The sequence below is a fragment of the Sus scrofa genome, chromosome 9 (assembly GCF_000003025.6).
Source record: "Sus scrofa isolate TJ Tabasco breed Duroc chromosome 9, Sscrofa11.1, whole genome shotgun sequence".
Classification (NCBI taxonomy): domain Eukaryota; kingdom Metazoa; phylum Chordata; class Mammalia; order Artiodactyla; family Suidae; genus Sus; species Sus scrofa.
In genome coordinates, this window is record NC_010451.4 from 108,870,307 (window position 1) to 108,897,737 (window position 27,431).

At 39.0% G+C, this 27,431-nt stretch overlaps 1 protein-coding gene across 1 annotated transcript in view; it reads right to left on the bottom strand.

The window, feature by feature from the left end:
- Positions 1–27,431, bottom strand: part of AMPH (amphiphysin) — a 170,858-nt gene that overhangs the window by 69,589 nt on the left and 73,838 nt on the right. The window contains 3 exon segments of the mRNA NM_001244203.1: positions 1,550–1,645; positions 6,818–6,912; positions 15,018–15,072. Coding sequence (NP_001231132.1) covers positions 1,550–1,645; positions 6,818–6,912; positions 15,018–15,072 — 246 coding nt within the window.

Here is a 27,431-nt window from a genome sequence, read left to right on the forward strand (position 1 = left end):
AATTCTTCATTTGTGTATTCCATTCTCAATGAATCTGGAGTTCCCACTGTGATGCAGTGGAAATGAATCCAACTAGGAACCATGTGGTTGCAGGTTTGACCCCTGGGCCTCGCTCAGTGGGTCAAGGATCTGGTGTTGCCATGAGCTGTGGTGTAGGTTGCAGATGCAGCTCGGATCTGGCGTTGCTGTGGCTGTGGTGTAGGCTGGTGGCTACAGCTCCGATTCGACCCCTAGCCTGGGAACCTCCATGTGCCATGGGTGCAGCCCTAAAAAAAGACAAAAAAAAAAAAAAATCAAACCATTCTCAATGAATCTGTGTGTCAAATAAGATAAGTGTTTTAGACAAGCAATTCTTAATTTTTTATTTTTTAATATGCCTGCACCTGCACCATATGGAAGTTCCTGGGCCAGGGACTGAATCTGAGCTGTAGTTACAACCTACACCACAGCTGTGGCAGTGTCCAGCAGTGGTAGATCCTTTATCCCACTATGCCAGGCTGGGAATCAAATCTGCACATCTGCAGTGACCTTAGCCACTGCAGCTGGATTCTTCTTATTATTATTATTAAAGTATAGTCGATTTACAATGTTGTGCCAATTTCTGCTGTACAGTAAAGTGACCTAGTTTCATATATATAATTCTTTTTTCTCACATCACCTTCCGTCGTGTTCTATCCCAAGAGATTGGATATAGTTCCCTGTGTTGTACAGTAGGATCTCATTGCTTATCCACGTTCGTTGTAGCACTATTCACAATAGCCAAGACATGGAAACAACCTAAATATCCACTGACGGATGGATTAAGTTGATCTGGTACATATATACAATGGAATATTACTCAGCCTTAAAAAAGTACTAAATAATGCCATTTGCAGTAAACATGGATGCAACTAGCGATTATCATACCAAGTGAAGTAAGTCAGAAAGACAAAGACAAATATCATATGATATCACTTATAAGTGGAAATCAAAACATGCAGTCAGATTTTTAACCCACTAGGCCACAGTGGGACCTCCTAGACAAAATATTTTTAGATCCATATGCAAATGTATTTCAAATGTTTAACATCTTAATAATTCAGTGTAAACCTGAAAATTCAGGTGTTCTATGAATATATGCAAAATAAACAGTAAACAAGGAAAGATCAGATTTTGCTTTCACTATTGCAGTGAAATGTCTCCTTCCCCTGTGATCTTTATTTATTCGAATGGAAATTGTTGTCAAATGGCATCTAAGAAAAAGGTTCAAACATAAAGAAGATAGGAATTCTTAATCTCTAATTTATGGCTTTCTATCTATATGATTAAAAAGACTTGCAGAGAAATAACAGCAAAAGACATTCATTAAAGGGGAAAATGTGATTTCTGTAACTATATTTCATTTTAAACTGATAGGAACAGGATAAAAATCCCACATTTAAATAAATAAAAAGTTACCACTGGCTTTGATGTCAGTTTGAGGACTTTTAATTCCACTTACGTCTTGCCCATGTTTCAGTAAGTACATGGGCCATTCAATTCTATCCTTTGTAGACACCAAGTAAAGTACCTTTATGTCAGGAAATTGGCCCAGATAGGTGTCCAGTGTCAGCAAGGACCCATCCACTAGTTTCTGATGGAAGTCTTCCCACAGTACATCACATTTCTGAAAGAAAAAGAGAAATCAAGAGAACTGGGAATATTTTAATTGGATAATTTTCACCAACTTTTAAAAAACCTGAAACTATAAAGTTAGGTAAATAATACTTCCCTGGATAGCAAATACTCAAAAGAATGTGGGTTATTTAAAAATACAGTAGAGGAGTTCCCATTGTAGCTCAATGGAAATGAACCCAACTAGTATCCATGAAGATGTGGGTTCAATTCCTGGCTTCGCTTAGAGGGTTAAAGATCTGTCATTCCTGTGAGCTGTGGTGTAGGTTGCAGATGCAGTTCAAATCCTGTGTTGCTGTGGCCATGGCATAGGCCAATAGATGCAGCTCCAATTAGATCCCCTAGCCTGGGAACTTCCATATGCTGCAAGTGTGGCCTTAAAAACAAAACAAAAAAATTAAAATTAAAAATTAACATGCAGTAAAATTTAAAGGCAATTTGGCTACCAGTTTCTGGTTCTTTTTTTTTTTTTTTTTTTTTTGTCTTTTTAGGGCTGCACCCGCGGCATATGGAGATTCCCAGGCTAGGGATCTAATCGGAGCTATAGCTGCAGGCCTACACCACAGCCACAGCAATGCGGGATCCAAGCCACGTCTGCAACCTACACCACAGCTCACAGCAACGCTGGATCCTTAACCCACTGAGCAAGGCCAGGGATCGAACCCGCAACCTCATGGTTCCTAGTCAGATTCGTTTCTGCTGCACCACGACGGGAACTCTGGTTCCTGGCTCTAATTCACAATATAAGCTACCTAAGGGCTTGGCTCATTTAAAAATGTATTTCTTACACTGAGTTAATAACAAATGTAGAATCTTCAAAAGGCTCTCACTTTTTAATGGTTTATTTGCTTTTGCTTCTTTTTCACATTTCAAAACCCAATTCTAATTGTTATCTACCCCTGTCAAGAATGCTATGCAAACAAAAAATTGAAATCTACTATATAAAAAGTTCATCTTCTGATGTGAGTAGACCCTCTGAACAGGCAGTGTCAGTTTTCACCATCAAAAGGGCCCATATGTGGATCAAGAATTGAAGATTCCAAAAATCTTGGCAGCCACAAGGTCCACAGTAGGATAGCAGCTGTTTCCTTGGGAATAAATGTCCACAGTGGCATTTGCCAAGCACAGAATGTAATGCAGTGTTCTTAAAAGTCATTCACACAAGTTTCTATTAATCCCTTAAAAATTCTTCTTTCCATGCTGAATTTTTAATTATACACCTCTAGGGAGTTCCTGCTGTGGTGCAGTGGTTACGGACCCAGTGTTGCCACAGCTGTGACACAGGTCCAGCTTGGATTTGATCCCTGGCCCAAGAACTTCCATATGCTAGAAGGATAAGGATGGTGGAGGAGTAAGACATGGCCCTCACATTTTAGAAAAGACCAAAAAAAAAAATACAAAAAAAAAAGACTTAGAGTGGCAGATTGAATAACAAAGCAAGAGCTTACAATATGTTGTCTACAAGAGACTCACCATAGGGCAAAGGACACATATAAATTGAAAGTAAGGGAATGCAAAAGGATATTTCATGCCAATGCAAAAAGATGGAAAGCAGGAGTTTCAATACTCATATCAGACAAAATAGACTTTAAAAGAGAGGTCATAAAGAAAAACAAAGAAGGACACTATTTAATGATAAAAAAGATCCATTCAAGAAGAGGATATTACACCCGTCAATATATATTCCCTTAATATAGGGACACCCAGATACATACAACAAATATTAACAGACATTAATGGGAAGACAATAACATAAGGAGACTTTAACCCCACTCACATCAATGGACAGAAAATTAATAAAGCAACAGAGATCCTAAATGACACGGTACGAAAGTTAGACTTAGACATTTTCAGGACATTACATCCAAGAAAAAATCAGAATACACAGTTTTTTTAAGTGCACAAGGAACATTCTCAAGGACTGACCACATACTGGGGCACAAAACTAATGTCAACAAATTTAAAGGTATAGAAATTATTTCAAGTATCTTCTCTGACAAAAATGGATGGCATGAAACTGTAAAACAAACACAGGACAAGAAATGAGAAAAAATGAACTACATGGAGACTAAACAAAATGTTACTAAAAAACAAATGGGTAAATGAGGAAATTAAAAAATACCTTGAGACAAATGATAATGAAAACACAACCATTCAAAATCTATGGGCTGCCACAAAAGCGGTGCTTAGAGGAAAGTTCATAGTGATTCAGGCCTTCCTCTGTAAAGAAGAAAAATCTCAAATTGAGAACCTAACCCACCACCTAAAAGAATTAGAAAATAAGAACAAACAAAACCCAAAGTCAGCAGAAGGAAGGAAATCATAAAAATCAGAGAGGAAATCAATAAAATGGAGATTTAAAAAACAATACAAAAAAAATCAATAAAACCAAGAGGTAGTTATTTGAAAGGGCAAACAAAATTGACAAACCTCTGGCCAGATTCACCAAAGAGGAGATAAATAACTGAAATAAACAAAATAAGAAATTAAAAAGGAGAAATCTTAATGGATACTGCAGAAATACAAAAAACAAAAACAAAAACAAAAAACAAACCAAAAAAACCATGAGACTACCATGACCAATTATATGCCACAAATTGGAGAACCTAGATGAAATGGACAAATTTCTAGAGACATACACCTCACCAAAACTGAATCAAGAAGAAACAGATCAACTGAACAGATCAATCCCTAGGAACAAAATTGAATATGTTATAAAAACACTCCCTACAAACAAACATCCAGGATCAGATGGCTTCACAGGAGAATTCTACCAAACATACAAAGAAGAAGGTTTACCCATCCTTCAGAAACTTTTCCAAAAGTATTAAGAAGAAGGAACACTCCCAAAGGCATTCTATGATGCCACCATTACCCTAACACAAAAACCAGACAAAGATACTGTCAAAGAAGACAACTATAGGCCAATATCTTTGATGAATATAGATGCAAAAATTCTCAACATTTTAGCCAACTGAATACATCAACATATAAAAAAGATCATACACAATGACCAAGTAGGATTCACCCCAGGTTCACAAGGATGGTTCAACATACACAAATCAATCCGTAGCATATACCACATTAACAAAAGAAACAAATTGTAAGAGAAGAGGTAAAATTGTCACTCTATGCAGATGCAATGATACTATATATTGAAAACCCAAAGAACTCCACACAAAAACTACTACCTCAGAAAACTAAGTATAGAACTACCATATGATCCAGCAATCCCACTCTTGGGCATATATCCAGATAAAACTATCCTTGAAAAAGATATATGCACCCATATGTTCACTGCAGCACTATTCACAATAGCCAAGATATGGAAACAACCTAAATGTCCATCGACAGATGAATGGATTAAGATGCGATTCATAAACACAATGGAATACTACTCAGCCATAAAAAGGAACAAAATAATGGCATTTGTAGCAACATGAATGAAACTAGAAGCTCTCATACTAGATGAAGTAAATCAGAAAGACAAAGACAAATACCACATGAAATCACTTATCTGGAATCTAATACATGGCACAATGAATCTTTCTAATACATGGTACAAAAGAAAGAAACTAATGGACTTGGAGAACAGACTTGTGATTGCCAAGGGGGTGGGGGAGGGAGTGGGATGGACTGGGAGTTTGGGGTTAATAGATGCAAACTATTGCATTTGGAGTGGATAAGCAATGAGATCCTGCTGTATAGCCCAGGGAACTATATCTAATCACTTGTGATGGAACATGATGGAGGATAACGTGAGAAAAAGAATGTGTATATATATATGTGTGTATATATATATATATATATATATATATATATGACTGGGTCACTTTGCTGTACAGTAGAAATTGACAGAATACTGTATATCAACTAATGGAAAAAATTAAAATCTTAAAAAAACCTTCCCTGTACCACAGATGCTGTGAAAAAATAATAATAATTATATATCTCTAATCAGAAATTTGCAAAATGAGTTAAGCCTTTAACAACATGCTGTTGAAACACAGTGTCTTTATGTTCAAGAAATGTGAGAAGATGCAGTTACTTAAAGCTGCATTGGAAAATGGTTTGTGGAGATGGTTTTGCCCAATTCACATCCTGGAAGTTTTCAAAAGAGGTGACAGGGCCGACAAAAGCTTTCCTCATAAATAAATCTCTGTTTCTATCACAGTCATGATAAGATTACGACTTGGGACCGATGTGGGGATCAACGTAGGGATGTCAGTATTTCTGTTGAGCAGCCCAGGGCTGCTTTCCAAAGGCTACACAGAAGATCAGTGTGACACATGCCAGACCTTTCCCTAAACTGTGATGGCCACATCTCTTAGGTGTTCTGTGCCTCATGAAAAGCAATGATCTCCCATGAAGTGGGCATGAAGAACAACTGCTCTTTGTTTGAATAAAGAACTTGGACATGAAAGAACCCCTGGCAGATGGCTTTGTAACATCAGTAATAATCACATGCACTGTGCTCCAGGTCAAGGATGTGAATACACTGGCTTTAAGTGTGTTATTAGGATGTACAATTACTATTCTCACTTTGCAGAAGAGGAAATTAGAGCCCAAGAAGATTGAAGAATCCAGCCAGTATCATCCCCCATTCTGCCTTCCTCAAAGCAGCAATACCACCTTCTCACTTCCCAGAGCCCTGAGCTAGATGGTGCATGTGAAGTGTTAAGAGCTGTCTGGGGACAAAGACTTTGATTAGTTAAATTCCAACTAGCAGGCCAACTGCACCTGTGCTCAGCCCTGCAGACCAGCAAATGACCAACTGGGGTTACCATGAAAGGATGATCTTCCTAGCTCCTGTGTCTTCTTTCAAGGAGGGTTGGTGGAAGGAGGGGCAGTACATAAAATCTCCTGCTGAAATGAGCTAAGAAGTATAGTAAGGAACAGAAAAATCAATTCTTATGTTGAAGAAAAACACTCTTTAATCCATAGCTTTCAATCTAGGTGATTTTATCATCATGCTCACCCCTTACTATGCATTTGGGTCAATGTGGATGGTAGAATTGCACTATGCTTTCTGGGTACATGGTGACCCTCATGATCAGGGCCATGAAGTGACAGGGAGTCAGGGTGATAAGCCAAGTAAGCAGAACACGGTGGGAGCCTCAGAGAAGCCACCCCAGGCCTCCTGTGCGCTGTGACTGGCTCTTACCTCGCCAACCATTTTCACATCTTCACGCCCATACCAGTCAGGTTCATAGACTTCGTGCAGTGACTCAGTGAGCTTCATGGAGGCCTCTTGCATGCCTAGCATTGGGAAAAAACAATTCCTTTTAGACAGAAGTGGGTAAGGAGTCTCTTCCTCCTTCCCCTCCTTTCCTAAGTGAGAGGAAAGATCTTGAACACTGGCTAACTTAAGGAAAAACTGGACAGGCATAATTGCTATTTGCATCTATAGTCACACCTTTCCTGATTTTGATTACAATATGCATTTTATAGTATCTACATAACAATAACAGATACTGGGTCTTGAAAATATCAAAAAGATATCCTGTCTGAAAGCAACAATAATAATGTATCCTATTATGTGTGTTGTCACTTGTTAAATGGCATGAAACCATAAGAGTGTGCAACACCTGCAGTACTTTTTTTTAAGAGTACTTCTCTATAAAACTACAGAATTCTAAAAATTAATCTTAAATGACTTTAGATATTAGAAGTAAAGTGGGGAGAAGTAAAGTGGGGAGAAACAGAAACAAAATCACAGAGTTTTAGGGCATAACAGTTGAAAGTAGTTTCAGTGGCTTAAATTTTTTTCAAAAGAAAACATTTTTTTCAGTGTTGTGAAAAAAATCACTACTTGTGACTCAGTAGATTAAGAACCCAACATAGTGTCCATGAGGATGCAGATTTAATCCCTGGCCATGCTCAGCAGGTTAAGGATCCGGCATTGACTCAAGTTGCAGTATAGGTCACAGATGCAGCTCAGACCTGTCGTTGCTGTGGCTGTGGCTGGCAACTGCAGCTCCAATTTGACCCCTAGCCTAGGAACTTTCATATGTCACAGGTGTGGTCCCAAAATTTTTTTCTTTTTCCAATACTATCAAAAGTTATATAAACAGTTTTATTTATTTTTTTCTTCTTTTTTGGCTGCACCCACTGCATATGGAAGTTCCTGGGCCAGGGATGGAATCCGAGCCATAGCTGTGGCAATGTCAGATCCTTAACTCACTGTACCAGGCCAGGGGTTGAACCTGCACCTCCACAATGACCCAAGCCACTGCATTTGGATCCTTAACCCACTGCATCACAGTGGGAACTCTTACATACACGGTTTTAAGTCAGAACTCTCAGAAAGCTTAGAGTTCTTAAGTCTGTGGGTCAGAATTTTCACTAGAGGTACATTTGGTATGTTGCAAAAATATGACTATTCATAACAAGAAAGATATAAAGTTTCCTAGTGCTCATGGTGATATAAAGTATCACTAAGTATTTCCTATCTCCCCTCCAGCCCTCCTTCAAAACATTAGGCTAAAGCATCAGCTGCCATGGAGACAGTTCAGGGCTGGGATCAGAACAAGGTGGAGTCTTTGGTTGGTGACTCGAAGAAGTGCTTCTTTGGCACCAGACTCTCCCTCCCAGCTGGAACCTGAGACCTGGCCAAGCTGGTGCCTCAGCATTTGTCACCAGGGATACAAAAAGGAGCTGGATAGAAGGAAAGAAGAGAAAAACCAGAGTGCCATCATTAGAAATAAAACAAACACGTCTTATAAACATAATGCCAGTGAATCAAAGAGGGAAAGTTTTTTGTTAAATGGAAAGCTACGACACCCCAGGCTCAACAACATGCTTGTTGGATTTAAGGCAGTCAGTTCTGGGTTCAACAATGAGACAAAAGGTCAAAATCAATGAAAATGTGCAAGGAATTTGGGATTTTTTTTTTCTTTTTAGGGCCGCACCCATGGAATATATATAAGTTCCCAGCTAGGGTCAAACCAGAGCTGTAGCCACTGGCCTATGCCACAGCCACAGCAATGCAGGATCCGAGTGGCATCTGTGACCTACACCACAGCTCACGGCCAGGCTGGATCCTTGACCCACTGATCAAGGCCAGGGATCGAACCTGCATCTTCATGGATGCTAGTCAGATCCATTTCTGCTGAACAGCAACAGGAACTCCAGCTTTTGAGCTCAAGCTGCCTATTCTCCTTGCTTAGCTCTTGCAAAAAACCTTTCTCTGCTCCAGAAAATAAAAAAAAAAAAAGATATCTGAAATGATCTAAGTGTATCCTCAGAGAGTATGTACAAGAGTCAACATCTAATCTGGTATTTCCTAAGAATTTTTCACTTTCTAGCAGAGAAGACAGTCCCCCTTGCCTTCCTCTGAAAAGATGCAGATCCATATTTGGTCTTTGCACACAAAAGGTATGAACATTTCTGGAGGCCACATGGAGTGTGGGAGCACATCACTAAATGTGTTAAAGGGTACCCTTTCCAAGGGGATGTATGACCCACACCCGCCAAAATGACGTGGCATCTACAAGATAAAGCCGACAGGGTAGGGTTGGAAAGAACAAGTGAGCATTCAATTCTCTGAGGACTCTGATGAAATAGAGTCTTGTAGGCAAAAAGTAATGCAAAAACCTGCATCTGTCCCCAAGGACTGTGAATCTAAACAAGGAAGAATCTCTCTATTGGGATGGTACATGTGGTCACTGCTGAGTGGCAGCAACATCATCTTGAGGGTCCACATTCACCCCCCTCCAAGTACAGGCAAAAGCTAAACTAAGAAATGTACCCCTCAGGAGTTCCCATTGTGCTCAGCAGGTTACGAACCCTACTGTTATTTATGAAGACGCAAGTTCAGTCCCTGGCCTCGCTCAGTGCGTTAAGGACTAATCATTGTCACAAGCTGTGGTGTGGCTTGGATTTGGTGTTGCTGTGGCTATGGTGTAGGCTGGCAGCTACAGCTCCAATGTGACTCCTAGCCTGGGATCTTCCATATGCCCCAGGTGCAGTTATAAAAAGTAAAAAAAAAAAAAAAAAGAAGAAGAAGCATACCCTTCAAATTCATACCAAAAGTGGGTCACTGGTTAGACACTCTATAATTAGAAACTATAATTCAGACACTAAAAGGCTTCAGAAGTTTTCTTTTAAATCTTTGTTTACATCAGATGGAAATTTTAAGCAGCTGTATGGCCAGATTCTTACTGTCTTAAGAGGAAGAAAAAGACTAGGGCATTGCAGGGCAAAAACCTTTGTGGCGAAAAAAGGAAACTGTGAATTTAAGTGTAAAACAAAATTATGTAAGACCTTGCTCATTGAGGCAAAAAGCACAATGCTGCAGTAAATATGTCTATTAGCAGCCAAAAATAACTACTAATTGCTGTGTGGATAAGTAGAGGTGTGGATAATTTGGAAAGAATCTATTTTGACATAAAAATTGTTTCTAGAACACTCCATAGGAAGCACTCTGATGAACACACAGGTGAACGAGGCACAAAACTTGCTCTTAAAAGATTTTAGGAATTTAGAATTTACTCTGCTGACAGGGCATTAGAGGGGAAAAAAGCTAAAACCCAAGTTCCCTTCAAAGTAATCTGGCAACATTAGGGCTTCCCGTGTGGCTCACAACAAAGTAATTTGGCAACATTAAAGCAGACGAGATGCCAAGGGCATTTAACAACATCTAATAGCCAATACTTTCTTAGTGATTTGACACTACAACAACTATCAAATATCATATATAGAAGAATGATTATTTTACTCCTGGATAGGAACCACTTACCTCTTTTCAAAATTTTGGACCATCTTAGACCTTAGCTTTCCAAAGTGAGTCACATGATCAGATTGGCCTTTTAGAAATAACAAATTATAGTACATGCTATATGTTGTGGTGAGAATTACATGAATTGAGGCCATCAAAAGCTTATGCCAGTGCCCTGGCCACGTAGGTGTTCAATAAATGTTAGCTATTGCTATTATTGTTATTATTAAACTATTAGACTAGACTTCTAAGAAGTCTGCTAGCAGATCCATTTCTCTAGCCTGGATTCCATGCAACCACAATAGTTATTTCTAAAAGGCCAATCTGATCAGGTGATTCATTCCCTTGCTACAATAAGCTCAGTTTCTTGCTTGAACCTCACTGACCTACTTGTTTCCTAAAGAGCCTGTACTTTCTCCTGCCTCCTGAGTCTTTCTATATGCTGCTTCTTCTACCTGGAAAGTCCCTCCCACATCAACCTCATTTTCTGGCATATCTTATCACCTGATTACCATGGATGCCCCCTCTTGGGTCCATTCAAGTGTAGGTTCTTGGAAGGGCCATTCCTGACCTAGTCCGCTGTCCTCAGCTAGGGTACAAGGCAGTGGATGGGGGGTGTCTCTCCTCTGTTATGGTAACACAGAATGCACACTTCTATTAAACTACAATTTACTATGCATATCTGGTCTCCATGTTCATTCAGCTTTCTCTACTGCAAGCTCCATGACAGCAGGCACTGTGTCTTGCTTGTCTCTGAATCTCCATCTCTTAGAACAGTGTCAGGTCCATACATGAGGCAATGCTGGCTGCTAAAATGAATGACAGCATAAGATCTCCCTTGCAAACCCAAACCATCAGCAGAAATAATAGACCTAGAGGGTGAATGCCACCCAGAGATTTAGTCATAATAAGATGAAGAGTAGAGTGCGTTTAATTCAATTTCATAGACTCCCAGTGGTAGAGACTTGGGGGGGGGCTTCAGAAAGCAACTGGAGCACTTAATAGATGAGGAACATCTGGAGCACTTTATAGATGTGCTTGGTGATTTTCCCACAGTTGCCTCTGGGACCAGACCCAGCGCCCATCACTCTCCTGGGTGAGAGCTCATTCCTCTGTAATGCTGCCTCTATTTTTGTACCATTAGTTAGCTAGAGTTTTTCTTGTGAAAACCAGAATAATGGGCCATGAATGCACTTCAAAAATGCAAATTATGATCTACTTAATGCATAACCTTTGTCTTTGTGTCCCCCAAACCCAAAATATGCCCCAAGGAATGCTGGTGCTTTGTAGGACTTTGAGAAGAGGAAACCATTCCACAGGCAAATCAGTGGATAATGCTGCCTACTCTGTGGGTCTAAAAAAAAAATCCATGGGCCTATGGGAGATCAGATTATATTAGCATATTTAGGGCTCTGATAAACTCTGTAGTAATCTCTTTAAAAATTCATTCCAACCTGCCTTGGCCAAAGTAATTTAAACAGAGTTCTCCCTCTGGCGTATCATTTGTTATCACCACTCAGTCAGCAGAATGTGTGGGGAAAAGTTGACAGAAGGTCCTGTCTCCTTCATAGGGAGATATGGCCGTTAAAGTGGGATGCAGGGCATAACCTGATGGAAGAGTTGCCTTGATGCTCCACCCAATGTCTCTCTGGAGCTTTGTGTTCATGCAGTGGATTCTCCTACTTGACGACAGTAAGGAAAAGAATTATGCCAGTCTTTTCTTTTTTTTCAATGGCCACACTGGTGACATATGAAGGTTCCCAGGCTAGGGATTGAACCTAAGCTGCTGTAGTTGGATTTTTTAGGGTCACACCCAAAGCATATGTAGGTTCCCAGGCTAAGGGTCAAATCAGAACTACAGCTGCCAGCCTATGCCACAGCCACAACAACACGGGATCCGAGCCGCATCTTCGACCTACACCACAGCTCACGGCAATACCTTAACCCACTGAACGAGGCCAGGGATTGAACCTGCAACCTCATGGTTCCCGGTCAGATTTGTTTCCGCTATGCCACTACAGGAACTCCATGTAGCTGGATTCTTATCCCATTGAGCCGCAGTGGGAACTCCTAAGCCAGTCTTTTTAAACAGCATTATTCAGACTAGGGCAATAACACAGACCAAAATATGTTGACTTGTAAAAGAGATCTAATTCACTTACTCACTCAACAAACTATCTACTTTTTTAAAAATCAGCTAACAAAGAAAATCCTGCACATAAACTAAGATATGGCTTCGACTTCGTGTGTTCAAATCTTAAATAATGAAAGATATACCTCGAGGGCCTTCTATTTTTCTGCCCAAACTGTTATAAATGCTTGACGTTGATTTTTTAGAGCAGTTAACAATGACCTCTATGAATTGTGGAAGTTAAATTGTAAGGCTTACTTCTATGCAAATGCAAAATAAAGCTAATGTCATTTATCATATAGCTGTGTTGGGTGGTGACAAAGAGGTAACATGCCTAAAATGCTTAGTACACAGCGTAGAACACAGTAAGTGCTCATTAAAAAGCAACAGAGGATCACTTACGCCATATTTTATATTCCATATATAAGTGATATCATATGGTATTTGTCTTTCTCTTTCTGACTTACTTTATTTAATATAAGAATCAACTATACTTTAGTAATTTTTTTAAGAAGCAATAGAAGTAAGTCATCATTACTCCACTGTAGAGAATAATTTATAAACCCAATGCAATGTTGATGGCCATATACTTCAAAGGCAATACAAGGGTATAGCAAGGCCTCAGGTGACACACAGATCAGATTATATATGGTAGCCTTGGTGTTTAGTAGGGCCATGACCTTGAACAAGCTATTTAACCTCTCTGTGCCTGGCTTTTCTTATCTATACAATGAAGATAATAAAAGCACCTGCCTCATAGAGTTGTCATGAGGATTAGAATTATATGGCTGGTATATAAAAGCTTCAATACATTTTAGTTAAAAAAACACTTTCATTAATTTTTATTATTATAACTAATTTTAAATTAATATTGGTATTATTTCATTCTGTAACTATATGTTTGTAATCAATTTCATATATCCACATTGAAACTGTTAAGAATAAATTCTTAGAAATGAAACTGCTATATCAAAAGGCATGCCAAAAAACCACCCACATTTAAAAGCTTTTGCCAAATTGCTCTCTAGGAAAGCTGTGTTATCAGCAGTGTACAAAAGGAGTCCATTTTCCACAGCTCTGCCAATGCTTGATATAATGGTCTTTTTTTTCCCCTTAGTCTTAACGTCTCTGAACACTTGGAAGAAAAATGACTGCTTCCCCCTTTTTATTTTATTTAATATCCTTTGATTATTCAGGATAAGCATTTTTCACATTTATTACCCATCTGGAGATCTTTGACTAATTTTCTCCTCATATGTTCTACTCAGTTTTTCTTTTGATCAACTGATCTTCACTTATTTTACATACTGAGCTCTTTGTTTCTTGGTTCACTTTCATTAAAATATGTTGTTGAGGAGTTTCCACTGTGGCACAATGGGATTAGCAGTATCTCTGCAGTGCCAGGGCACAGGTTCGATCCCTAGCATGACACAATGAGTTAAAGGATCCGGTGTTGCCATAGCTGCAGGTGTAGTCACAACTGGAGCTCAGATCTGATCCCTAGCCTGGGAACTCCATATGCCATGGGGCAGCCAAAAAAAGGAAAAAAGAAATTATATATACATAGTCAAAAATTTTTTTTAATTTTACATATTTGTGAGATTAATAACTCAAACTTTCCCTGTATAGATTCTGCCTGTAAAAACTCTGTCGCCCAAGACTGGAGACTAAGTAACTGTATTTTACTCCAACACCTGAAAGCATCTCTTTGTATCTATGTATTTAAATCTTCACTACATTTGGAATTGAGAAGAAGAGATAAAGAGGGAGGTTGGGAATCTCACCTTTTTCTGAGCATTTGGCCAGTTTATCCCAGACTCTTTGTCAGATGATCCATTCTCTCCCCACTAATCTCAAAATCTGCCTTGTGACCCATCATCTCCGTGAATGCACTTGGATCTGACTCAGTGCAGAGGGCTGGACAGTGGATGGCTGGTGGAGGTGGAGCACAGCCCCTTTTACTCTCTCCTCCCTCCCCCCACAGCCACATTTCTTTGCTTTGAATATCTAAGTCCAGAAACCACTGCCAGAGCCTCTTTGTCCCTGTCCTGTGGCAGGGCTGCAAGTACAGCTGGTCTACCCAAGTCTCAGGGAGTCCACATCATCTTTCCTGCTAACCCTGCTGCCATCCTTTGGCCCTTCCAGCTAGAGGGCTTATGTGTTAGTCTGTAACCATCCAATTCTTGGGACACACTCTCCCTCAGGATGAAACCAGCTGCAGCTTTTCTTAAACAAGGTCTTAAGCTCACTCTAACAATTCTTCCTAGAAAGCTCTAGCACGTAGGAGGCACTTATTCTTAGTTTCCAGCATAAGGGCAGACATTTTTTTCCTTGTATACTCCGATTATCATTTCAATGGGAATTCGGGAGTGGGTGGAAGGCAACACCTGTGCTCGAGTACCCATTCTGCCAGAAAGCCAAATGGCTTTATAATTAACACTCAATCCTGTCACTCTTAAATTCCAAGAACAACCCATGCTTGGTAACATGCAGTAAACAACTCATACACATTACCTTTGATAGCTGCTAAATATCCTCGGAGTTCTCGCTGAAGTCTGGTACCCTCTGCCTGAAAACACACAAACACAGAGATGCTAAGCAACTTGTCTATATTTTGCATGCAAACATATACAAAGAAATAAATCTGGAGTTATTTTTGCAGAAGCTCATTCTTGAGAGAATATAAATATGTGGACACAGATTAAACAAGGTGCCTATCACTCTAGATATTTACAGAGATTTTATTCAGCTTAAAAGAGAGAAAGTTTGATTTTGCTAAGAATGGAAATGACGACCCACCATACAGAATTCTATATATCCAAGACCTAGTAAGTCTCTAAATTTTGACACATAAGTTACAACCTAGGTAGGAAACTGATCAACCACTGTTCACTGTTTAATATGGTAGCTGCTATCCCTATGTGGCTGTTGAGTGTTTGCAAGGTGGCTAGTCTGAAAGAAGATGTAGTATAAGATACACACCCAATTTCAGAAACTTAGCATATATATATCCTCATTAATATATTCTATATCAATTAATACAATACTTGGATATACTGAGTTAGGTAAACTGTACTATTAAAATTAATTTCATCTGTTTCTTTTCACTTTTTAAAAAAAAGCCACTAGAAAATTATTTATTTATTTAATTTACTTATTTCTTTGGCCACATCTGCAGCATGTGGAAGTTCCCAGGCCAAGAAAGAAATCTTTAATTATGAATGTGGTTTGCATTATATTTCTATTGGATGTGACTAAAATAGAAAAATTGCTAAACTGTCAATTCTAGCACATGAATATTGTTTTGGTTTGGATTGCTCTTAGAAACTCTAAGACTCTGAGACCAGAATTAGATTTTGCTCTGCAGTCACCCCAGGAAATGCTGATGGTAGCATAGAGAAGTAAGGCAGAGCAGGAAAGGGAGCCAACACAGGGTGCGTTAGCAAGCAGCTTTCAGCAATGGATAGCCCTGTCTTAATCCCACTGGGGAACTCTGGGAGATAGATTAAACACCCTATAGATATCCTAATGGAAGGGCAAGGAAGCTGGGGCATTTATTCATCAATTCCTGTCAATCATTGGCTGAGGGCTGCTCCTGGAGGCATTAATTCCCCATTGTGTCCATACTGGGGCAGACAGGTCTCTGGCAACCTTAGAAACGCCTCAGGCAGAGAGCTCTAAAGTTGACAGCTCTAAAGTGGGCTCACAAAAGCTGGGCAAATACAGCTGGGCACTCAAAGTTGCTATGACATACTACTGAACACATCGAAAATATATGCAGTCACTTAACCAAAGTGCAGAGAACTAGTATACAGAGTGACTCCGTCCTGAAAATGAATACTGTAGCAACTATTTTATAACTCTAACTCGAAGGTTAATAATGCACTTGCTAATACAACAACTATTAATAGTCATTTTCAATTCAACAAGCATTTGCTAATATCTACCAAAAAGGGGGAGGAGATGAAGGAAAAAACTTACTCCCTTCAGTAAACTACTATCTGCTAGAGGAACTAAAATATCTATGTGAAAAATTGTGTTGCAAAGCAGATTACACTTAATTTGCAATAGCCATCCAAAGTGGTTGGGGGTACAGTGCAAAGGTAAAATGTTCAGCACATTTAAAGATAGATAATGAATGAAGTTCCTTGGTGGCCTAGCAGATTAAGGATCCGCATTGTCACAGCTGTGGCTCAGGTAACTACTGTGGCTTGGGTTCAATCCCTGGCCTGGGAGCTTCTGCTTGCTGCAGGCATGGCAAAAAAAAAAAAAAAAAAGATAGATAATGATTAATACAATGAAGTTCTGAAAAGAAGTGTTTAAGACTATGCTGGACTCCAAAAGAAATTTTCTGGAAGAGAATATTTTTCCTATATGCTGCAGTGCAGGTAGAATGACATTATTTCTATAAAGTCTATGTAACACTCAGGTGAGGTTTTCTTCATCTACCTTAAGCTCAAGCTATTTTTGCAACTCTGTAAATCCAGGTACTATCAGATGAAAGTTTAGAGTTAATTCATTTGCTGGCACATCTGAGCTTCAACCAGAATGGTTCTATTCAGAATGGCAAAACAGAAATTAACAAAGTTCTAAACAACTGACTCTCTTTCTCATGGCTCAGCATGGCTTAAAATCAAAACTTTAGGTTTCCTTTGTCTTGCTGAGCCATTCAGAAATACAGTGACAGCAAACTGCCACAAGCTAGATTAAAACAAAACAAAACTAACCACAGTGGATTTCCAAAACATCAAAGTATAGTTGAAAACTGTTTGTATGGAAAGAATGAGAAGATTGAAGAAAAATGCTAGTGATAAGCCCTTGGGTAAAGGTTGAGGATAAAAAGGATCCAGAGAAGAAACAAGTGAGTTACGTCATGGTCCCCAACGCAAACATGTAGGAATTTAGGGAAGAAAGAAGTGGGTCTTTCTCCTACTGCATATCGACTTTGTGACAAATACTGTGTCAGATTCTGAGTATGTAAAAAGCTAAAAAGATGTTGTTTGGGAAGATTTTATTATTGTCAAATATACACTGCATATTCTTACCAGATCTGTCTGGAAGGAGGATTTTGCTCCTTGCCCCATCAACATCAAGCTTGGTTGTGGGACTTGACTTGGCAGATAAAATGGAGCAGAAGGGCTACCTGCTATTTCTGAGCAGGAGATGTAAGAGCCATCACATACTCCTACCATTTCTTTTCCCTCTACCATGAATCACATAATGTTTCAGAGAGGGGTTGCTTCCCCAGCCTAGATCACAGAGTAAAGGGAAGATAAAGCATAGCTGCTGTACACATTTTCAGGAGTGAGAAAAAAAAAAAAAAAAAACCTGTTCTTAAAAGCCACTGAAGTATTGCTACCACACCATAACCTACTCTAAACAGCCTGATACAATGGTTGACCCTCAATATGAAAATGCAGAAAGATGGATAGGCTGAAATTTAACAGGAAAAAAAAAAGCAATGGAGTTAGCCAGCAGAAAAGCATTAAAGGTATTTACAGAAACACTTCAGAAAGGAAATCAAATTGGAAAAATGAAGGACAAACTGGAAGGTTTAGCAAATGGGAGGCTGAGTGGTGGTTAAGTAGTTGAAAGAGGCAGTACTGAGAGAGGACAGCAAAGCCAGAATCATTTGTCCCAACAGAAGGCACTTAATTTAGAGAGAATAATATGTGAAATCAGTGTGGGGTTAACCCAGACAGGTCTAGATCCAGAGAGATCTAAAGCCTTCAGCCCTAAAAGGGGCAGGTAGGAAGGTCTGAATCCCCTGTGGCCAGATCATTCAAAATAGGTAAGTGTAGACCTTAAGGGGCCTTAATGGTTTTCCTAAGGCACTTACAGCCACAAAATAAGCCTAAAACATCTCTCTGAAACATCAATTTCCTGAGGCGTGGAGGGGAACGAATGGAGAAACCATTATTTTACCACCATAATGCCACCTGCTATGATGTAGAAGGAAAAATTGTGTAACAATAAGACAGAATTTCAGAAGTATCCTCCTTATAGATGTCTGCCTTAGGGCTCTGCTCTACCACTGTTCATGCTCCTTCCCTGGAAAATTCCAAGAAGCACTTAGCAATGGCAGGGCTCACATCTCACCCAGAAGGAGGTTTTCCCCTCAGAAAGAAATACTAAGCCAACCACAGTAACTGATGGTTTTGAGTCACCACCATTGCTCAGTGTACCAGGAAACAGCAAGTTTTTATAGTGTAGGAAGGCATTCTTTCCCAAATATTTAAGGATAAAGCATATCAAATTAAGCCTACAATTAAGTCATGGCCTTTTCTTTCAGTATAAGAAGGAGAATGAAAAAAAATCAGGCTCCAATCTATAAACTGCATTCATCTAGCCCAAGGAGAAAAACAAATATTTTTTTAAATGAAATAAGAATCCCACAAGAATTTTTAGATATTATAAAAATGGAAGAAAGTTCAAATTATATAATAATGTCTTACATAGATGAGTTCAATTTACCCAGATAACCTGGAGGCTAATTTAAATAATTTCATTCTTTTCTACTTATTAAAATTCTTAATTTTTCCCATGAGTATTAAGGTTCATGAAGTATTCAGTAATAACCACATTGAATTTCACGTAAATTTCTGCCTGAATGAAAAAGGCAAAAGGCTCTGGAGAAAAATTTTTTACCTATAATATTCCACAGAGTAGTTCTTCTGCATAAAATCTACTGCATAATAAAATTTACTGTCATTATTCTACGTGAATCACAAGGACGTTTTAAATGAGAAAAAAATCTTCCTAAACCTCCTGCTTGTCCTTCCCTTGGCCAAACTCTCACAGAGGTCCTACCAGTAAATTGAAACCTCAACCGTTCCAATGACAGAAATCATTGTGGCAAAACAAATAGGAATAATCTTGTTATTTGATGGCCATTTATCTTAGAACTTTGTTTAAATAAACTTTATTTGTTTAAATAATATATATATTTTAAAAAATAAGTTAGAAAAATTCTTAGAGTAATGCTCAGATCTCTGAATCTAAAGTTCATTCCAAACTTCTCTGAAAATTGCTATTTCAGTAATTCATCCTTGAACTGTGTGTGCACAAAAGAGATTCAAATTCCACAACCTTGAGGATTTTCCCTTCTATTTCCTAATGTCATTATCCACAGGATAAAATAAAGTTATTCTTCTAGGAGTTTCCACTGTGGTGTAACAGAATCAGCTGTATCTTGAGAGCATGGATACATGGGTTTGATCCCTGGCCAGGCACAGTTGGTTAAGTACCCAGCGTTGCTGAAGTTGTGGCTTAGGTCACAACTGCAGCTCAGATCTCATCCCTGGCCCAGGAACTCCGAATGCCAAGAGTTGACAAATATATATATATATATATATATACATATTATTCAAATTTGTGGGCATACTTTCCTCAAGGCTTATGGACAAGTGAGTCTGTTATAATTAAGCTGTCTACACTGCCAACTAATACTCCTCTTTGGAAAAGATCCCAGAGGGATTCACCACCTACAATGTTCCCTGCCCTGGCATATAGTATAATAACATGGCTCTGGTGTTAGTCAGAACTTCTTCCTTTACTTTTTTCAATAGAATCATTTATCAGTGTCAGGAGTGGCTGCCTCTCAAGCCCTGATGGTCCCCTAGGCCACACTTTCTTCCCACACAGCCCGAGGGAGTTGCTTGCTTCTCCTTCCTCATTAAAGCTACTCCCACCCACTCCCTCCCTTGGCTACCATGCCCTCAAAGGGCTGGGGAGAAGGAAGCAGCCCCCTACTCCCCTGCTTCCTGGCTGTCCTGGAAAACAAGCCAGGGTCATTTGGGGTTTCATCATAAAGATATCAAAAGGTAATAGGCAAGCAAATAGTATGTATGGTTTTAAAACCTTACAAAGGTCTGAGAATCACTGCTTCTAGCCCCCAAATTCCTTTATTCTCTTCCTAAGTAGTCTCTTGAAGCTGTTGTTTTCTTCCCTACTCCTGTGAGTACTTCTCTAGACATCTGCCCCTAAGGATTAGAGTGAAGTTTAAAATCTAATTAAATATCTAGAGAGTGAGTGCAGCAGCCACATCACCATGGGAGGTTTCAGATATCTTCGTTACCCAACACAAAGAAATCACATTCCATACCTAATTAAATGTGTTTCCAAATTGTTTTACATCTGATTAGTCTTCAGTAAGACCAATTCCTTTAGTTATTTGTTTATATGTCTTTAGCGGAGCGTGACTCAGAGAAGGGGTTCAGTTCTCGGACAGGCTGGGCTCCCAGAAAGGTCTCCCTTCTTCGGTCTTTCTTCAGCACCCTGGACAGCTCCTCACATCTTTGGTTCTTGACCATTTACAGATTTAATCGATGTTGTGTCAAAGGGCTAGCTATAAATGCTATCACTCTATACTCTGCAAAGAAGAGGTACAGACATATTTCCAGCAAGGAGAGCCAGGTTCCTGGTAAGAAGAGCTACCACAGACTGATACCCAAGAAGAGTGTCTCAAAAGTCCTATAGCTAATGGCAAACTTTCTCAAGGGCACTGGGTTTAAAAACAGAGCTCCATTAAGCTATGCATCAATGACATTTGAAGATTAATGAGTCAGTTTGTTAATTATTTAGGTATACTAAATTCTTCAGCGTTAAAAATATATTAATATTAGTAAATACTTATGCTTGGGACTTTAGGAGCCAAAAGAGAACTACAATTTTGTTAGCACCTTTGACCCAGTTATTTCTGCCCAGAAGAAAGAAGCCATACTTGAGACATTAAATTGACTGAACTGTAGATACAATGCACAGAATGAATAATTTTGAAGAAACTAAACTCAAGGCAGCAACCACTGCAAATTCAGGGGCACCATGCCCCACATTACCATGTGCACAGCACCCCTGGACAGGTATACTGCTGTACAGGTAAAGGTGTATACCACTGTGGCCTTAACTGTACTTGCAAAACCAAATCCAATGCACTTTACACACCAGGTTATGCAAGTCTAGCCAAAAGACTTTAAAGGTAACAGATATTTAATGCCTACTACACATACAATGGTTTGTTGAATTGCTTGTTAAAATATGGTAAATGTAGTACTGATTTATACTTATAGGTAACTTTTGTTTCAAAAAAATAGAAGGAAAAAGCAAGTAATGCAAGATACAAAAAATATTTTAACGAAATATCCCCTTTAACTAAGAAACTATGAGTTAATGTTTAGAAAGGAGCCCAGGTAGAAGGCCAACAGTACTAACAGATACATGAAACTTGGATCTGAAGAGCTATAACTCCACAAAGTTATGATTTCACAGGGGAAGTTCTGTCAGCTCACCTGTGATCATGAAGCTACAGAAGTTCCCACAGTTACATTATTATTTTTGGCCTTTTACTGACTGATGTTTTTCTCTTGAAAAGGCTAAGTAACACATCAAAATTAAAAATGGCTCAATTTCTCACAGTTCAGACAGGTTAACTCAATCTTGAAAGCAATGTTAATACACTTTCTGATCATTTTGGAAGCTCAGAAGAAAATTAGATTATCAAGGATATGAGATTTAATGGAGTCATAATCAACAACTCGATTCACAGATGACTAATAAGGTGTAAGGTCTGAACCCACTTATGATCAAAGACATTAGGCTGCTCAACACTACAGGCACTAGATTTACTAAGAGACAGAGCTCCCTCTCTGACAAGTTCAGATGCTGTTAAATTGGAAAATGGGGATTTTTTCAAAGGTAAAAAGCAGCAGGGTCTACGGAATGCACATTTTTTTGTTTGTTTGTTTCCTTGCTTTGAGTTCTTTGTAGTAAGAGGAGGTTTTGTTAAGAAGCTAGCATTGATTCCATAAAACAGTTTCTCTATTTCTAAAAAATTTCTTTTGGCATATATTAATGCAGAAGATACAAGATAGAGAGGAAGTCAGACTGTATTTTGAAAATATATTTCTGGGCTGATGGCAGCAGGGGGTGGTGCATGGAGGGGAGACAGAGATCAAAGGGAACATCTCCGCTTCCACAGTTTTATCTAAGACTCATGGCCCAATTTCCAACTGTCCTTGTCTGCACCTCCAAGAATACCTATTATCTGAAAACCTAATCAAATACCTTCTTCCCTTCAACAAAACAAAACTATAACACTAGCGGGTAATCATACGTACAAATTTTCCATATACTTTCCTTAAGTCAACTAACTTGAGTTCAAACAGATCTCTCTTCTATCTTCTGGAAAAGCTAACCTTTGTGTGTGCAAGAGGATAGAATTGCCTAGAACTATTAAACTCATCACAGAATGCAGGCTAGTTATGACTTGAAGATATGCTTTACTGCCTTTAGGCAACTGAGTTTGTGGCCCTCAAAAAGCCATTCCTCCCCCTTTTTTTCACTTTGTGTGTATGTGCGTGTGTGTGCATGCATGTGTGTGAAGAGACTGATTTATAAGGTGCATTAGAGGCACCTTCAACCTTTGCCTTATTCCCTTAGCACAAGATTGAATATGGTGGGAAAGGGGAATGACCCAGAATTAAGGAAAACCACACAGGAGCCCCACCCCAACAATGACTCTTCCTGTGGCTTATTGCTCAGAGTCCCTTTCTGTGGGTATGGATGCCACTTTATCTACAATGTTCTATCATGACCAAATTGGACATGGATATAAAAGTATTGGAAAAACAATTACTTTGTCAAGTCAAAGATGTATTGATGAGTGGAAATGAAGTAGCTTGTCTATCACTGTTCTAGACATAAAATCCAGAATGCTTCTGAAATTGCCAGTTATGATGACTGTGTTAATTTTCTAGGGCTGCCATAATAAAATACCACAGACTGGGTGTCTTAAACAAATGTATTCAGTTGTGGAGGCAAGTCCAAGATCAAGATGTTGGCAGGTTTGGTTTCTCCAGAGGCCTCTCTCCTTGCCTTGCAAACAGCTTCTTTCTCACTGTGTCCTCACATGGCCTTTTTCCTGTATGCGTGCAGCTGGTATCTTTCTCTTTTCTTATAAGAACAACAGTCATACTGGATTAGGACTCACCAATATGATTTCATTTGATTTAATTGCTTCTTTAATGTCCCTATCTTCAAATCCAGTCACATTCTAAAGTGTACTAGGGGTTAGAACTTGGACATATAAAATTAGGAGGTAATAGTTCAGACCATAACAATGTCCTCAAAGCAAGTCTTTAGTGTAGCAATATAATAACAAAGTCTAATAACACTTACTGACTTGTCCCTCTGCTCCAGATACTGTCCTAAAGGTCACAGCTCTATTAACTCATCCTCTCCATGATAACTCTAAGATCAGTACATTTTTACAAATGAGAAGACTGACGCTATACAGAGGCTGAGAAACTTGTCCAAAGGTCAGTTACCTACTACACGGCCAGCCAGCCAGGGGGTCTGAGTTATTTAGGCCCTACAAGCTGCCTCAAGAGCCCACAGGCTTCACTGCCCTCTACCATCTCTATGCCTTCAAGTTATAAAGGCACAGATGCCAGTCAATGATGGATGTGGCTAAGAAAATTCTACTGTTGACCAATGAAAATAATTTAACTAAAGGTACCATTGTTTGTGCTCTCATGACATAGTTCTAATCTGTAAATAAAGATACTGATTCTTCACTTGCTTTTCTCAAAAGCTCATGATTTCAGAATGCACTCCATATGATTTCTATAGCATAGGGGTTAAGTCAGTGGGACCACACTGCCTGGCTTTAAAATCTGAGCTCTGCTACTTCTAACTGTGCAATCTTGGACAAGTCACTTAACCTCTCAAGGCCTCTGATTCCTCATCAGTAAAATTAAGTGACAATAGTATTGATTTGGTGGGGCTATCATGAAGGTCAAGGGAGGCAGTCCATGTAAAATATCAGCAGAGTACCAGCACACAGAATGCATTCAATAAACGTTGGGTATATTAGTGTTATTTTACCTGATACTTTAAAAATGATAAGCTGTGCAAAGAGTAGATGTTTCATTAATGCATGAATGAGCCAAGTTCTGGTACATGTGATACTGCAGAGAAATATTTTTATGAGGACTACACAAAACCTCCCTAGAACAAGCCACTTAGGAATGGAAACTGCTTCCTTGTTTTTTATTTGTATTTCTAAGTCTCAAATACACAGTTGTGCTTTTCAGAAAATTTTTGTATCTTTAAATGTTACTGTAATGTAAGATCCTAGAGCCCACAGCAATAATTTATGCAAAGGTATAAGAACCACTCAACAATGGATATGAGAAAAAAATTAAGCCAATATGATAAATTACTGTGAAGAAACAATAAAGCATGAATACCAATGACCAAAATAATAATCAAGTCCTTCCACAAATGAAAGCTTTTGTAACACCTATTCAGTTTTTTCACATGTAATGCAGAATCATGAGTTGCTATGAAAATAAAGTGAGACAATGTACAGAACACTTTATAAATGCCAAAACCCTACTTGTGGAAAGACTTAATAATAAAAATATTTTATCAGTGCTTTTGCCTAAGCCAGTCAGATTTGGCTTAGAAACTGTAAAATTCTTTCATTTCCATAGACGATTCCTTTTGGCCATGCCTGTGGCATGTGGAAGTATAGGGCCAGGGATGAAACTCAAGCCACAGCAGCTACCTGAGCCACTGCAGTGACAACACTGGATCCTTAACCTGCTGCACCACAAGAGAACTCCATAGAAGATTCTCTTAATTACCCAGCTTTAGGAACACAGTCAAAAAGATATGCAATTAAGGAGTAATGTATATTATTAAACCACATATAAGGAAATATGTGCATTATCTTCACTAGATCAGTGAAATTTCAGGCCTGCATCCAAGTTATAACTACCTTATGATGGCTCTTCAGAGACACAAGTCAAATGTGTGCCCTGACTCAGAAATCTGGAGGGGGGCTCTGGGAGTCAGAGTTTTTTAAAGACCTCCAGGTGATTCTAATGGTCATCTGGGGACCCCTGCTGTAATTTTTCACTGTGTCTATCATTAAATTGTCGATGGGCACTCTCCTATGTGGCTCTAAGAATGAGGCTCTTAAAAACTAAGTCTGGCACCAGGTTTCAGTCAGTCATCATTCCTTCTAATACATCTCCATCACTTAGATTGCAACTCCATTCCAAAGTCATCGAGGGCCTTACAGGGTGATTTATGAGAGAGAATTGTAAGCAATGGGAACCAGTATTATGGATGCAAACCTGAAAATCAATTGCAGTTCATCTATGCCAATGTTCACAACCATTTCAGACAGCCTCCTGAAGCTTGGATGAGAGAGATGCCTGATTCTCTACATCCTATTAACAAAACACTGCAGGCAACCTGGGGATCATTTATAGAGGAGTATCCAGGCTAGATAATAAGCTTACTGAACAAGAGGAATGAAAGATATGTGGACTGGTCTCTAAATGAATGCTGAGGAATAGGATATGAAACCCTCTCAGCTGGCAAGGCTAACTAATGCAGTAAGTAAAATACAATTAAAGATAGGTAAGGATAGATGAAAGGAAACCTTCCAAGTGACAATATGAAAGTCTTCCTCTAGAATGACCTCTTAAATGAGGAACAGGCGCCACAGAGAGTGGCACAAACAGTGATGCCTAGCACATCTGTGGTTTGGGTAAAATTTTAGTTAGTTTTGATTTATATAGGCCATAAATGAAGAAATACTCTTGCAGATAAAATGAAATACGACTAAAGGAAATATAAGATGGATAGGTTCTCCAATGAATATTTTTGTTTTCTTTCTCTCATCTGGCACCATGGACAGCAATACCTGAATAGTCACAAAAAGGAGGCTGACACATTTCTCTGTTTAAAGCCAGTGAGCAAAAGAGAGAAGATTTAATGGATGTGTCAGAAATGAAGTAAATAGAGGACTACAGAGAAATTTGACTCTTTATGATTAAAATAAAAAAATACTGAAATGAGCATGTGCAAATGCAAGGTGTTTTGATGCAGGAATATTTCCAAAGGGAACCAAAGAGGGCTAGGAGACTCCCTGAGAAAAAGTATTTCTACATTTCCATTCTATTTGTTTCACTCTTATGAAGCACAATTGCTTGTTCAAAGTTCCTCAAATGTTGGCTCTCCTGCTGTGGTGCAGTGGATTAAGGATCCTGTGCTGTCTCTACAGGGGCACCAGTTCAACCCCCAGCCTGGTGCAGTACGTTAAGGATCTGGCTATAGTGTAGGGTACAGCTGCAGCTCAGATTCAGTCCTTGGCCCGGGATCTTCAATACGCTGTGGTGTGGCCAAAACAGAAGAAAAAATTCCTCAAATGTTGAAATTTTACCTACTAATAATGGTCTTGAGAGAACTAAGGTCTTGGTCTTCAAAAAAGTATAGTATACTATTGGCTCCATAACATTTGAAAATAAATGTTAATAGGTAAAAGAGCAGAATTAAAAAGTCACCCCATACGGCCATTCCTAGTGGCACAGATGATTTAAACAACTGCACTTTTCTCTAGTATCTAAGATCATATATATATATATATCCTCACCTGGTTCAATCAACCAAGCCCAAAAAAGAACAATAAAAGTTCACCAGAATTGGAAAAGCAAAATACTACATGATCATGAATGCATGCCTGAACTTGGTGCTTCCCCAGGTTAGCTTCGGGGGTGCTGCCATCATAATGCCATAGGAGTGATATAGAAAACTATCTAACAGCAAAGAACTAATTAGCTCCACAGGGACACACCAGACAGGGAGACTTGGTTTCAAAGGATAGACTTTAAATCTGCAGGTAGGAAAAACTGTAAACATGCGTCATTTTTTCTCTCCAAATCCAATCCCTTAAAAGCAGACACTAGGGATTGCCTTGCAAGTAACAAGGGCACTGATTGACAAGTTTCTCTGTGGGATGTTTCTGTATCCAAGTCAATGATCTCCATAAGAAAGTATGAGAGAACTCACCGAATAAGAACATGGAGACATGGAGAATCTGTTCTCCTGGAGGAGATGGGAGGGGAGCTACTTATT